This window comes from Balaenoptera musculus, chromosome 2, assembly GCF_009873245.2.
Source record: "Balaenoptera musculus isolate JJ_BM4_2016_0621 chromosome 2, mBalMus1.pri.v3, whole genome shotgun sequence".
Classification (NCBI taxonomy): Eukaryota; Metazoa; Chordata; class Mammalia; order Artiodactyla; family Balaenopteridae; genus Balaenoptera; species Balaenoptera musculus.
In genome coordinates, this window is record NC_045786.1 from 90,710,694 (window position 1) to 90,724,598 (window position 13,905).

General features: G+C 53.7%; 1 protein-coding gene across 3 annotated transcripts in view; it reads right to left on the bottom strand.

The window, feature by feature from the left end:
- Nucleotides 1–13,905, bottom strand: part of MAPKBP1 (mitogen-activated protein kinase binding protein 1) — a 52,560-nt gene that overhangs the window by 7,602 nt on the left and 31,053 nt on the right. For 2 of the 3 annotated variants that reach the window (XM_036845138.1, XM_036845139.1), the window contains 20 exons: nt 9,024–9,086; nt 8,747–8,804; nt 7,834–8,004; nt 7,312–7,449; nt 6,871–7,053; nt 6,616–6,633; nt 6,130–6,290; nt 5,156–5,345; nt 4,433–4,579; nt 4,041–4,216; nt 3,176–3,267; nt 2,784–2,909; nt 2,335–2,405; nt 2,042–2,163; nt 1,693–1,768; nt 1,471–1,582; nt 1,234–1,297; nt 842–976; nt 498–634; nt 238–293 (listed from right to left, as the gene is read on the bottom strand). In XM_036845138.1, coding sequence (XP_036701033.1) covers nt 238–293; nt 498–634; nt 842–976; nt 1,234–1,297; nt 1,471–1,582; nt 1,693–1,768; nt 2,042–2,163; nt 2,335–2,405; nt 2,784–2,909; nt 3,176–3,267; nt 4,041–4,216; nt 4,433–4,579; nt 5,156–5,345; nt 6,130–6,290; nt 6,616–6,633; nt 6,871–7,053; nt 7,312–7,449; nt 7,834–8,004; nt 8,747–8,804; nt 9,024–9,086 — 2,296 coding nt within the window. The remainder of the gene's footprint in view (nt 1–237; nt 294–497; nt 635–841; nt 977–1,233; nt 1,298–1,470; nt 1,583–1,692; nt 1,769–2,041; nt 2,164–2,334; nt 2,406–2,783; nt 2,910–3,175; nt 3,268–4,040; nt 4,217–4,432; nt 4,580–5,155; nt 5,346–6,129; nt 6,291–6,615; nt 6,634–6,870; nt 7,054–7,311; nt 7,450–7,833; nt 8,005–8,746; nt 8,805–9,023; nt 9,087–13,905) is intronic. The other variant, XM_036845140.1, reaches the window with a different exon arrangement.

Genomic DNA, 13,905 nt, shown 5'->3' on the forward strand with positions numbered 1-13,905 from the left:
TATTTCCCCTAGTGGTGACTAATCCTTGCAGGCCGCAGGGAGGAAATACCTGGACTTCGTCACCCCTCACCTGGAACCAGCCCAGGGGCTCGAGCTCCCCTTCCTTGGACACAAGGGGTGTCCTTCAGACGTGGGCAGACCCCATGCCCAAATGCCTCCCCAGGTGCAGAGAGCCCTGCTTTCACCGTCCTTCACTTCTTGTAACCTTGGAAGGACATTTTAACGATGGTGACTCACCCGACTCATCTCCCAGTGGGACAGGCTTCGGGGCAGGGCCGTGCTGGGCACCGAGGCTAGACAGAGACCGGCAGTCAGAGAGGGTTTCGCGCCCACCCACCGTGCAGCGCTGGCCCCACAGCAGCCCACACCCTACGAGGCTACGACAATGCTCCAGTTTCCTCGGCTCACACTGCTCTCACCCCCGCAGCCCCCGAAAGGGCACATCTAGCCACTGCACCAACTGGTGCGTGTCTGGCCCACATCAGACTTCCACAGACCTGGCTCTTTCTTGGTACCCTTGGCAAGGATGGGCAGAGCTGGAAGTTCTTCTTCTTCAGTGCCCTCGTCTTCTCCCTCCTTGTCACTGTCTGACGAGAGAGCTAGTCCAGGAGATAGCATGGATGGGGCCTCGTGCCTGAGTCCAAGACAACGAAGGTCAGGGGGAGGGGAGACTCAATAGGGGAAGAGGCCAACGTCTTGGGTCTTCGTGTGAGGAACAAGTGTTGGGAGATACAGAGTTTCTGAATGGCAGGTCCAGAGCAAGGAGGAGGAGCCGTGCCATCACAGCGAGCAGTCTGGATGCCCACCCACCGCTTGTCCATACCCCACACTCTGTTCTCACCGGTTGGGTCCAGCAGCCCTTTGGGGAGAGGACGGTCCTTGCTGCTTGCCCCCGCGCTGATGCTGGCGCAGCTCGGCCAGACGCTGCCTCATGCTGATGGTCATCTCAGAGCTCAGGCGCCACACAAATATGCAGCTGGGGTAGAGCCACAGAGTTGGGTGAGGGAGGAGTAGGTAGGTCTCTGTGGGTGGCAACACCTCTAGCACCCCTTTCTCCACAGGCTGGCAAGGAGACCAGAGCCACCCTCCAGTGCCAGCTCAGGCCCAGCCAAGAAATATCCCTGTTCAGCCCTACTTCCCAAGACATCACTGAGTTGAAGAGAGGGGAGGGACAGGGTGTGTTTGTGGCACAGAGGAAGAATCTGTGTCTCAGGGAAGCTGGCTTCTGCTCACCTGTCCCCCGACACGGAGATGAGATGTTTGCAGTCGTTACTAAATTTCATGCCAGTGACAATCTCTGTGAAGAACAAAGAGTATGGCCTATGAGCCCCACTGAAGTCCCAGCCAAGTGTCTGTCCCAACACACAGGGGGTTAGCTGGAGGGGAGGGACAGACAGCTCTGCTGGGACGCAGGAAACTAAAGGGAGCAAGAGGGAAGCTCCAGGGGGAGAGTATCAGGGCTACACTCACCTGAGTGGCCAAACATGGTAGCCACACACTCGCCTGAGGAGAAGTCAAAAATGGAAAGGTTCTTGTCGGAACAGCTGGTAGCAATGTAGATCCCTGAGGGGTCTGTCTGCACCTGAGGAGTGGGACACACAGCTGGACGAGGACAGGGAGCACCAGTGCCTCTCTGCCCAGCGCCCCGTTCTCCCGTTCTCCAGCCCAACGTCCATCCTGCTGGGCCCTTACCTTAATCAGAGTGCCATCCTCACCCTGCGACCCTTTATACAGCTTCTTCTGCTTCCCGCTGCTGATGTTAAAGATCCTGTGAAGAAACACACTCATTCATGAAGAGGAGGTCACGGTCACTTGGGTGGCAGCAAAGCCAGCATTCACCCGCAGCTCTGTTCTCTCTGGAAGCCACTCCCCAACACCAAAGGGGCTACCACCTCTTGGGTGACGCAAAGTGCTCATTCTGTAGGCTCAAGGGGGGCACAAAGTCCTGGACAAAAAGATAGACACAGGGCTGAGCTGCCTAGAGCTGACCCCCTTGGGCATGAAGGAATGTGGTCAGATGGTCTGAGAAAGGGATGCCCACCGAATATTTCGATCCTGGCAGCCGATGGCTGTGTACTTCCAGCTGGGCTCCACATCCATGTCGTAGAGGGTCGTCTTCCGTACCACGTGGTGTGTCCGTGTAAACTGTACTCCATCTCCAGACTGCAGGGGTGGAGCATGAGGGCAGACCCCACGCCCAAATGCCTCACCAGACCCAGAGAGCCTTGCTTTTGCCGCCCTTTACCTCTCGCAACCTCAGGTAGGGGAAGCGTAGCGACCCCACGCCCCACCCACAAACCCACTGCCCCATTCAGGGACACCCAGTAACCTCACCTTCTGTGCAGTGCGGAAGTAGATGCTCTTGTCTGCTCCACAGCTTATCATGCGGACTTGCCCATCGCTGGCTATGGAGGAAGGGGGCCTAGCTGTTCCCACTCCTCTCACCACAAGCAGGCCAGCCTTCCCTCTGCTTCCCTCCACATGTTCCCTCTATGGAGCTACTCTACAAGGCTGAGACAACCAATTAAATCAGGATGCTTCCCTCCAAACCTAGGCCTTCCTTTCTCCCCATTCTCAGCTAACCTGGTTGCTCAGGGTCCCCTGGACTAAGAGTCTATATTCCACCTGTCTTCCCACCCAGCCCCGGGCCGGCCAGCTGCTGTCCCACATGCCACTGTGACGGGCATACCCTTCCCATGGAGGCAGGACGCAGGTGGCAGTGGGGGGGCAGGGGAGATGTCGGTCATAGGTGGCAGAATGTATCTCAGTTGCCCTGCCCCTACCTGCAAACTTGACAGCTGTGATGGAGGATGAGTGCTCGTCCAGCGTCTGCTGTAGGCTGTACTCCCGTCCAGCATCCAACACGTGGATCAGCCGGTCCCGGCTTGCTGACGCGAGGAGCTTCAGACCTGGGATTGGAAGAACTCCATCAGCCCACAAGTGCCCAGAGCAGGCCCCTATCTGGGTCCAGCAAAAAGGAACTGAGCCCCATATCCCTAAGCCAAGAGAACCACAGAGAAGGGACAGAGCTGCCCTCCTCTAAACCTGCAATGACACCAAATGAGTCAAAGGATTTTCAGTCCCACATCCAACAGCCAGGACAGATGTAAGTGGCACTAGCAGGATTGGAGGAGCCCTGTGCCATTCTGGGCTGGGTACCAGGCATCCTCTTTACCTGTGTCCGGCTTAGAGTACTCCAGGCATAGAATTTCTGAGTCATGGGCCTCCACCTTCAGCATCTCATTTAGGGACTGTAGTTCGTGCACCCTGCAAAGATGAGGAGAGGAGGGAGGGGGTCACTGCCAGGCTGCAGGAGGAGAGACTCACTCTGCTTCCTCTGCTACATCCTCTCCCCTGACCTTTTTGAAAGCTTATTTTTATTTTCGAACTTTCAGGTTAGAGAAAAGTTGCAATGAGTACAGAGGGTTTCCATATTTCCCTTACCCAGCTTTCCCTAATGTTAACGCCTTACATAACAACAGTCCAGTTGCCAGAACCAGGAAATTTACGTTGGTACAACACTATGAACTAAAGGCTTTATTTGAATTTCACCAGTTTTGCCACATCCTTTTTCTGGATCCAGGATCCTACCCAGAGCCCAAACTGCATTGAGTTGTTACTTCTCTTCAGTCTCCTGTCTGTAACAGTTCTTCAGTCTTTGCTTACCTTTCATAACCCTGACACTTTGGAAGAGTACTGATGCTCTGTCATACGTACCTCAATTTGAGTTGGTCTGTCGTTTTCTCATGACAGGACTGAGTTTTCTGCATTTTTGGCAAGAATACCACAGAAAAAATGCTATGTCCTTCTTAGTGCACCACTATGGGCTTTGTGATGTTGATATGAGGATGTTAAGCCTGATTACTTGATTAGGATGGTTTCTGCTGGGCTTCTTCACTATAATTATCCTTCCCTTGTATATGAATATCTTTTCCCCAATCTTTTAGAGCCAAACTTTTCAAAAGCTCTATCCCTGGGGACTAACTCCCCCAGCCCAGACCATGAGAGGCAGGCAGTACCCATTCCAGACCCGGCATTACCTGAGTGTGCCCACACGGTCCCCTGAAGCGAGATGCTGTCCGTTGGGGCTGATACACACAGAGCGAATGCCCACTCGGGGATCCATCAGGGACCCATCAGCTTTGTCTCCCCCGGGCAGCTCAGTGTCCAGCAGGGCCTGAGTGTTCCCATCCACATAGATGATCTTAATGAGGTCCTAGTGGAGCAGGTCAGGAGAAGTAGATAAGGCAGGCCTGACCCAGTACAGAAGCAAGGGGAGAGGAATGCTGGACAAGACAAAAAAGCCTTGGCTCGCAGGGGCCGGCCAAATAAGAGCTGGAAGATCAAGGTCTGGGGACCCAGTTCCTGAGAAGGCAGTGTGAAGGCGAAGGAACGTGGGCACTAGGCATGGAGTGGGGGCCCCGTGGCTCACATTGCTGAGGATGTTTCGGTGCAGGGTGGAGCCATGCACCCCAGAGCTCTCTGTGTTCCACAGGCGGATAGTGTTGTCAGAGGAACAGGTGATAAAGGAACTGGGGGGCAGGCAGGCCTGGTTACTGTCCTTCACTTCCGGGTAGACCTGAAGGGGCAGAGGGAACAAAGTCAGAGCTCCAATTAGGGAGCAGTCCCTCGCCTGCCCACGGAGACGGAAGGGAATGACATTAAGGAGCTGATGCTGGCCAAGGCTTAGCCCGCTGTCTGTCACATGGTAAGCAAGCCGTAACTATTAGATACTCTTCAAATCACTGTGGGAAAGCACGTTAACCAAGCATCTACCATGTACCAGGCACTCTTCTATGTTTCCCACTCACATTATTTCACTTAATTCTTAAAACAATTAGATGAATCGGGTACATCATTTCACCACTGAGGAAATGAGGCTCGGTCAAGTTCAGTAACTCGTCCAAGATCACCCAGCCCAGGACAAGGCAAAGCTAAGGATGGACGGGGACACACTGGAAGAAGCCTGAGACATATAAGCACTAAAATTCAAGCTCAGCCCTCAGGACCCATCTGAAGGTATGTGGACACACAGGGATGTTGCTGGAGAAACAAGGAGGCAGCGGGAACATAACGTTCTACCTGGGGATCCCCACTTTCTGTCCTCACAATGGTGTCCCGGCAAACCGGGTCCGTCGCGAGTCAGCCCACCTACCTCCACACTCCAGACGCAGGAGGAATGATACAGAGCCGAGTACACCTTGCCCACTTTCTTGGGGTCCCTCACGTCCCAAACATAAATGCTGTGGTCGTTGTATACACAAGACAGCCACTGATTAGTAGGATCAAAGGTCAAGGCAATGGTGTCTGGATACCTGGCATTTGCCACTCCAGAGAAGAGGCGACTGTGGGGAAGAGGACAGAGCAAACTGGTGAGTGAGGAGCTGACGAAATGAGGGATTGAGGGGAATGAAAACAGAAGCCCACCCACAAAGGAAGGAGCAGAGCATGGGAGCCCTCTCCAGACCCGCAGGTTTGGAAGCAGCTGCTTGAGAGGAAAAAGCTGCCTCTGACAGCTCTCAGCTAGGAGCTGACCCAGCCCTAGCTACTGGGCCATGGTGCTCTCCTGATGAACACAAACGAGGTCACAGAACACCAGCGTGAGACAAGGTAACTCTGTGGTCGTGACGGAGTGAAACAAAAACAAGACCACTCTGTAGTGGTGTCTGAGACAGATAAAAACAAGATCACTGTACAAACCACAAAAATGACCAAACATCACCGTTTTCCATCTTTCAGGACTGACTGAAACTTCTTTACCAATTACAGCTTTAGCTCCATACCTTTCCTTCCACCTTTCAAATAAAATGTCCAATTGTAGAACTGCCCGCACTTCCTCACAGCACCCAACCAGAGCAAAACTTCAGTCCCTGGATCCAATCCTAAAATCATCTAACACAAGCCCAAATCTGACACTAAGCCCCTCCTAACGCCTACATACTGAGACACTCCATGGTCCCCCACAGTGCGCCGTGTACCAATAAAGCCACATTTGTGTGTGTGCAGAGATGTTCCTGTAATCTTTGGGGGTATCGACACACCCTTCATCTTATTCTCTGAAGCACAGGCAAGGAAGGCTGGGTGCGGAGTAACGCTCTGAAATGGAGGCAGGGGGCCCACACAGCTCACCTGGCCTCTGTGACACTGGCAATGTCTGTCCCCAGGGCATGGGGCCGGGGCAGGGTGCTGAGGAAGTGCAGGTTAGAGGGGTTGAAGAGGCGCACGGTGCCATCAGCGCAGCCACAGAAGATGTAGTCCTGGCTCACAGAGATGCAGTGGGCCACGGTGGTCTGCAGGCAGAGGGGCTCACGTCAGCATGGGCCACCCGCTCAACCCCTCCTCAACAGTCACCTGCCAAGAGGAGACACCAGCCAAGGCAGGGGGCGAGGGGAAAGCAGCCCAGCTGCTCTGGCCCGAGCCCCTCAGCTGTTATCTAGAGATGCCCCGCCCTCCAGCAGCAGGCGGCAGAGGGCTCACAGCCACGTGCAGATGGGGGATGGGAGTCCCGGAGCCTTCTAAGGCACTAGAGGTTTTGGCAAAGAGGACAAAATAGGAAAAGCCCAGCAAAGAGAAAGGAACAGCGTGAGAAAGAGAGGAGAGTCTAGCGCCACTTACTGTGAAGCTGTCTGTGTTCTGAGCAGAAGAGGAAAGCAGGGAAAGAAAGACAGAAAGAGCAGAGAGGAGGCAGTTACACAGCTCTGCTCGGGCTGGAACTGGGCCAAGCTCTGGCTCCCTCAAGCCTCTTCCTCCTGGGGTCCCCTCTTGCATGCAGGGCCCAGCCCCTGCACGGAGCCACAGGCGTCAATCCTCCCCTGAGCTGAGACGCGGGCAGCCCCCACCCACCCCACCCACCGGGACAGAGGTACTTACTCTCAGCTCCACCCACTTATCCAAGAGCCTCCGATCACTGAACTCGCACAGCAGCCCTGAGGACGTGATGCAGAAGGTGCTGTCCGCCTTCCTGCCTCGGCCACAGGCCACGTCGGTGAACAGGTTGTTCCGCAGCTCCCCCAGCAGCCCGGAGCGGCCCAGCAGGGGCACGGTGGCATTCACCTGTGGAGACGCGACACTGTCGCCCACCCATCCGCCCCGGGGGCCGCCCTGGAAACCAGGCCCTGGGGAGCGGGAGGGAGGAGGCGCAGCAAGGCTCTCCTTGCCCTCTGAGACTACCCCTCGGCCCAGACAGCATCTGGCTCATCCAGAACTTCTGGATGGCTGTTGAGAAAGCAGAGGGGCCCAAGGGGAGCAGTCTCCTGGGGTGGGCTGAGTAGACCCTGGCCCTGGGGGCTACTTCCAGCCTGAGCACCTCACCTTTGAGGTCTTACTGTCATCAAGGTACCAGAATTTGATGTGCCGGTTGCCAGCAGTGACGAAGTAGCTACAATCTTCAGAGAAGGACACGGCGGTGACCCGACTGGACACCTTATTGGAGGCTACCACAATGTTTTTCTGGAAGGAAAGCCAAAGGAAGAATCGCAGTTCTGCCTCTCGGAGCTAAGACGGAAGAGGCTCAGAGGATGAAGGAGGGTTAGATAGGATTTGTACTTTAAAAAATGTCTCTTTCCAGGATTTACTGGTCAGAAAAAGAGGGGAGGAAGGAGAATTCTTTTCCAGAGGCGTTGAAGAGATTCATTGCCTCTGGAGGTCCTCGGAGGCACAAAGCTAGCCTCTTTCTACCAACACGCTTGGCTACACAGTTGCTCTTTTCTGCTTCAGGTCATTTTCTAGAATAAAACTGAGATCAGCAGGGTGGAATGAAGGGGTTCATTCAGGTCCCCAACTGGCCCTTGGACCCCCATGAGGCTGCGAGGCCGGCCCACCCGGCCCACTCACCTTCCAGGCCCAGACGTTGACGATCATGTCATGCTGGTAGCCCACAGAGACAATGTACTTGGCACTAGGGGAGAAGGCCACACAAGCCACACCATACTTATGCTCCTGCAGCTCCGCCACCTGGCTATGCTCGGCCACGTCCCAAACCCGCACGGCAGGCATGTGCCCGCTCTGCAGGGAGGCAAGAACTGGAAGTGAGGGCCAGAGGCACACAGCCTCCCCTAGCCTTTCAGGGTGGGGCCTACCTCTCCAGCTACTGGGCACAGTCTCTCTAATGAGCCCCTGGCCCAAAGCAGAGTGCTACACAGGGCAAAGGTGTAGAGGAAACATGATAAATATCTCAGGACAACAACGATTATCAGAGAGAAAACACCCCCAGATTTGGTTCAGTATCTCCGGGTGAGGGTCTGCGCCCCTGTGTTTGTTCAAAGCTCCTAGAGGGATCCTGATGGGCAGCCAGGGTTGAGAACCACCACCACCCACGCCTATGCCTCCCCGTAAGAGACTGAGAAGGGAGAGGTGTCCCTCATGCGCCCAGCAGGGGGCCCCCAGGCACAAGGAATATCTTACGGCAGTGGTTTTCAAAGTGTGCTTCCCAAACCAGCAGAATCAGCATGATCTGGGAACTTGCTAGAAATGCAAAGTTTGGGGTTCCCCCCTCCCAAACCTATCGAACCAGAAACTCTGGGGGCAGGCCCAGCAATGTGCACTTTAACAAGCCCTCCAGCTGATTCTGATGCCCACTACGGCTTCAGAACCACTGTTTTCAGGTGCAGCCAAAACCGGGATTTGGCATCCGTTCAGGAAGCCAGAGCGGCAGCAGCCCTAACCAGGCCCAGGACTGTAGCTCTCTGCTGAGGCCAGGCCACCCACCACCGTCTTCAGAGTACTGCAGCCTCCTTTCCACACTCACCTCTCCAGTGACCAAGTACTTGCCATCAGGGGAGAAGGCAAGGGCAGTGATGGTCTTCCTGCAAGAAATGAGGCAGGCTCAAAGGGGCACTGGCAGCCCGGCCTAAGCCCGGCTCCCTCACAGTCCCCTCAAAAGGCAAGACCAGCAGACACCAGTGGCACATGCGGCATTTCCCTAGCTGGCCCTGGGGCCCAGTCCCAGTCCCCAGAGCCACAGAGACCTCAGACCCTTCTCACAGACCCCAGGAGGTGCTCCCTGAGGGCCCAGACCCACTTACCTGGAACTGTTGAGGATGTGGTGCTGTTTGTGTTTCCGGGGATTGAACAGCACGACCACACACCTGGGGAGATGAGTGAGACAACTGACTTCAGCACCAAACCACAGCTCCCCCAGGAGCTCCAGGCCCCCAGGCCAGGGAGCTGGGGCGAGCCAGCTCAAGGGGGCTCCACTTGCCACTGAGGGCAACTGACTGTTTTCTTCTGGCAATTTGCTCTTCCCACTTCCTTTCCCACCCATAAGGGCCCATCTCTGCAGCCTCGTGAGGGTGAAAGGCCTCTCTGCAAGCCTAGCCCCACCAGGTCCCTAAGCACCAGCGCCATCTCTGCCACAAAAGGCAGCAGGGACCCAGGCCTTCCCACAATCCGTGCGCAGCCCAGGAAGGGGGGCAGGAGGGAAGAACTCACGTGCTTTGGGCAAAGCAGGCCACAGGTATACATACAGCCAGTGCGACGTGGAGCCACACGTGTGTCAAGTATTTGAGCTCCAAGGAGTGAGGCCTCTCACGTGTGTGCCCACCTGGGTACTTGGCAGGAGCCAACCCACCCCCAGCCCCCACACACACACCCTCTACGCGTCAGGTGATGGAGCGGGTGGGAGGCAGGGGACCAGAACCGCTCGGAGGCTCGGTACTACTGGCGGGAGGGGCAGAGAGAGCCTGAGAGGGCCTGGGGAAGCCCAGCCCTGAGAACCCCTGGCCCCGAGGAACCTGAGACGGACCCTCCAGACTGTCGGAAGACAATGGGAGAAGGCTGGGAGCACCCTCTGCAGCCAGAAGGCGAGGCTGGATGGGATCAGGCTCAGACTGACTTTCCAGAGGCAGCTCCAGAGGGGAGGCCAGGTGCTAGGACTTGGGGGGAAGAAGCGGGCAGCTATGGCCAGCAGTGTTCTCCCTCAGGCTCCCCGGCCATCAGCATGCCTGCGCCCACAGCCCTTCTGCCTCATCGCTGCATCAGAACTGTAACTAGTTGACAGGCGCAAACGTGGAGCCTGCTACACCAGGTAAGGGGATGGGGAGAGAAGGACGAGAGGGCTACGTCCTCCAGACTCAGCCTGGTTTAGTGGGAAGGCACTGCAGACCCCACACCCGAAACCCACCGCTTGCCAGAAACTGGAAACGAAGGCAGGTACAAGCCGCTAGTGAGGGCTCAGCATCTCAGGCTCAATAAACCACTTCCATATGCAAACGCCACAGGTAATCACTGGGGACACTGGGATCTCGGAGGGACACCAGCTCTGCCCAGAACTGCCAGGCTGACGGACAGCCTTGGAATTCCCGAGTCACATCATCTTTTCCTCTAATCCCCTCCCCCAAATCCCTCCTCACTGTTTTCTTTCTTCTTCTCTCTCCATCTCCTAATCTTTGTTTCCTTTTCCTCATTCCTTTCTCCTTCTCTCTTTATACCAACTTCCAGTCTCCCACTTCCCTTCTAGAATGCCACGTCAGGAGGGCTTTTAAAGATATGACCCAAATCAGATGGCTTTGGAAACTCTGTGCCCCATCACTCTCCCTCCCACATCCCAAAACACACACACACAAGCACACTTGTCCAGCTTCTGTGAGGGGCAGTCCAGGATACAGGGGGCCTACTTCCTCCAAAACAGGTAAGATTCATAAAACCTTAGAGTCGGAAGGAAGGATGGAAGGAATTAAACGCACTGTGCTAGGTGACTTTAAAGATCACCTGGTCCAACCCTCCAGAATTTTGAGGTGAGGAAACCTAGGCTCCTATAAAGAGCAGAGCCAGGACTCATAGCTCTTCCAGCGTCCAGGCCTCTTTACATCAAACACGCGCAACTCTGATCTGTGTCACCCCTTGCTGAACATCCCTGGGGGGCTTCTAAGACCCAACCCCTTAAGTACCATGAAGGCCCTGGGTGGTGCAGCCCCTGCCCACCCTCCAGCCTCACCCTGCACCATGCTCCAACCACATCCTTTCACTCCCTTTAACTTGCTGTGCTCCTCCGACTCCAGGCCTTTGCAAGAGCGCCTTCCCTTGTCCAGAGCATTCTTCTCTCCCTTTTCCAACTAGTTAACACATAGTCCTCTTTCAGATCTCAGGTCAGATGGCCTCAGTATATGCTCTCACAACACAGTTGTATCAATCTTTTCTGACATTTATCACAACTGCAATTTTACAATTTTTTAATTTTAAAATGTATTTTATTGAAGTGTACTTGATTTACAGTGTTGTGTTTAATTTCTGCTGTATAGTAAAATGACTCATTATACATATATATACATTCTCTTTCATATTCTTTTCCATTATGGTTTATCACAGGACGTTGAATATAGTTCCCTGTGCTATACAGTAGGATATTTATTGTTGACTCCCTCCCCCACCAGACTGTGTCTTCCATGATGGTGGGAACTGAGCCTGGTTTTGCTCACTGTTTTGTCTCCTGTGCCTAGCAGAGTCTGGCCCATCACAGTTGTTCAAGAACCGTTTATTGAATGGATGAATGCCTCCCTTGGTCCACTAGCTTGGTCTACTGGGGTATCCGTAGGCCCAGCTCTCCTCCCTACTGCATGCCCCACCTGTCTTCTATGGAAGGCGGCACCGAGGATCTCCAAATCCTCAGAGGCAGTGTGGGACAGTGGGGACACTGTGAGCTTTGGAGTCAGAGACCAGGGTTTGAGTCCTTGTTCTGCCATGTACAGCTTTGTGACCCTGGGTAAGTCACAAGCCTATTTCATTATCTGTTAAAAAGGAGCCACTAGATGGAGTTAGAGTCTGTCATACAAAGTGAAGTAAGTCAGAAAGAGAAAAACAAATACAGTATGCTAACACATATATATGGAATCTAAGGAGAAAAAAAAAAAAAAAAAAGGTCATGAAGAACCTAGTGGCAAGACGGGAATAAAGACACAGACCTTGGACTTCCCTGGTGGCACAGTGGTTGAGAATCCTCCTGCCAACGCAGGGGACGTGGGTTCGAGCCCTGGTTCGGGGGGAGCCCACATGCGGCGGAGCAACTAAGCCCGTGCGCCACTACTGAGCCTGCGTTCTAGGGTCTGTGAGCCACAACTACTGAGCTCACATGCCACAGCTACTGAAGCCCACGTGCCTAGAGCCCGTGCTCTGCAACAAGAGAAGCCACTGCAATGAGAAGCCCGTGCACCACAACAAAGTAGCCCCCGCTCGACACAACTAGAGAAAGCCTGTGCGCAGCAACGAAGACCCAACACAGCCAACAATAAATAAATAAATTTATTAAAAAAAAAAAAAGACACAGACCTACTAGAGAACGGACTTGAGGATACGGGGAGGGGGAAGGGTAAGATGTGACAGGGTGAGAGAGTGGCATGGACATATATACACTACCAAATGTAAAATAGATAGCTAGTGGGAAGCAGCCGCATAGCACAGGGAGATCAGCTCGGTGCTTTGTGACCACCTAGAGGGGTGGGATAGGGAGGGTGGGAGGGAGGGAGACGCAAGAGGGAAGAGATATGGGAACATATGTATATGTATAACTGATTCACTTTGTTATAAAGCAGAAACTAACACACCATTGTAAAGCAATTATACTCCAATAAAGATGTTAAAAAAAAAGGAGCCACTAGGATCAAGCTCTCAGGACTTCTGTGAAGATCAAATAATTTTTTTTGGACACACAGTGGGAGCCAAACAAACGGCAAATCTTACGATTACTCCCCCTGGAGCACGGACAGGAAGCCAAAAGGGGCTCCTGGCAGTGGGAACAAGGTGCTCAGGGACTGCGTCAGGTTTTTCCTTCAGAAAAACGGAGGTGAGTCCTGTTAGGGTCTGAGTAATGATAAAAACTCTCAAGGAGGCTTCCTTTAAAGTTCTGGGAAGGCAGCCAAGGAAGGAGAGCTGGGTGAAGCCTGGGGAAAGAAACTATCTACATCTTCATCCACTTAGGAGATGATAAGCTTGGAAGGTAGCAAGGAGGGGATGGGGGAAATGCTGAGGGAGAAACTACCTCAAGTGACTAGGACAGCAGCACAGAAGCACAGAAAGAGTATGGAAGTGACACCTCCTGGCTAAGTTCAAAAGCACCACGCGAGAGTTTCAATGAACTCTAAGCACGAAGGCCTTCACTTCCTTTCATAACCGGTCTACTGCTCTTCACACAGTGGGCCCAATAATAAGAGTTACCATTTATCCAGCACTTTCTGTGTAGCAGGCACTCTGCTAAGCACCTTAGAGGTCTGCTCTTGGCTAATCCTTACGACAAGCTTGTGATGCTGGTACAGAATCAGCCTCACTTCAGTGTGGAGAAACGAGTTCAGAGGTCTTATTCGAGGCCTCTCAGCTAAAGCAAAACAGAGTCAGGATTCCAGAAGCTGTGCTCTCAGAAAAGCAGAGTGGAGTGAGTGGGAGAAAGGAGAGAAAACTGAAGCTGAAAAGGAGAGACAAACACAGAAAGCACACTGACCTAACGCACAGAGCCACCAGGGCAGGAGCCTCTGAGAAGAGGCAGAGAAGACTGGGGCGCTTGGAGGGAAAAAGGATTCCGGCTACAGAATCTTTGGAAATCATAACAGGGCACATGAGAATTATAGCAGTTATAGTTCAAAGTTCATAGATCTAGATATTTAGATTTTAATATTTTATTCAGTGTGTGAAAAATGATAACCCCCCAGGCCTGCCACCATCACGCAAAGCCCACCAAGTTTTCGGGAGAGCTGACGTTTCCTTGCTATCTGTGCCGCCCGGCTAAGGCGGCCCTCTGCAGGCTCGTCCTCTCTGGTGATGGCCTCCAGTCTGAATGGTGCTGGGTCACCTAGCTTTCGGATCAGCTCCAGATAAACCACAGCAGAGGGGTTCAGCTCAGAGCTGATCTGACTTGAAATGAACTGATGCAGATTCCGACAGCCACATTCCAAATCCAGAAAAAGTAGGTGATGAGGGTTC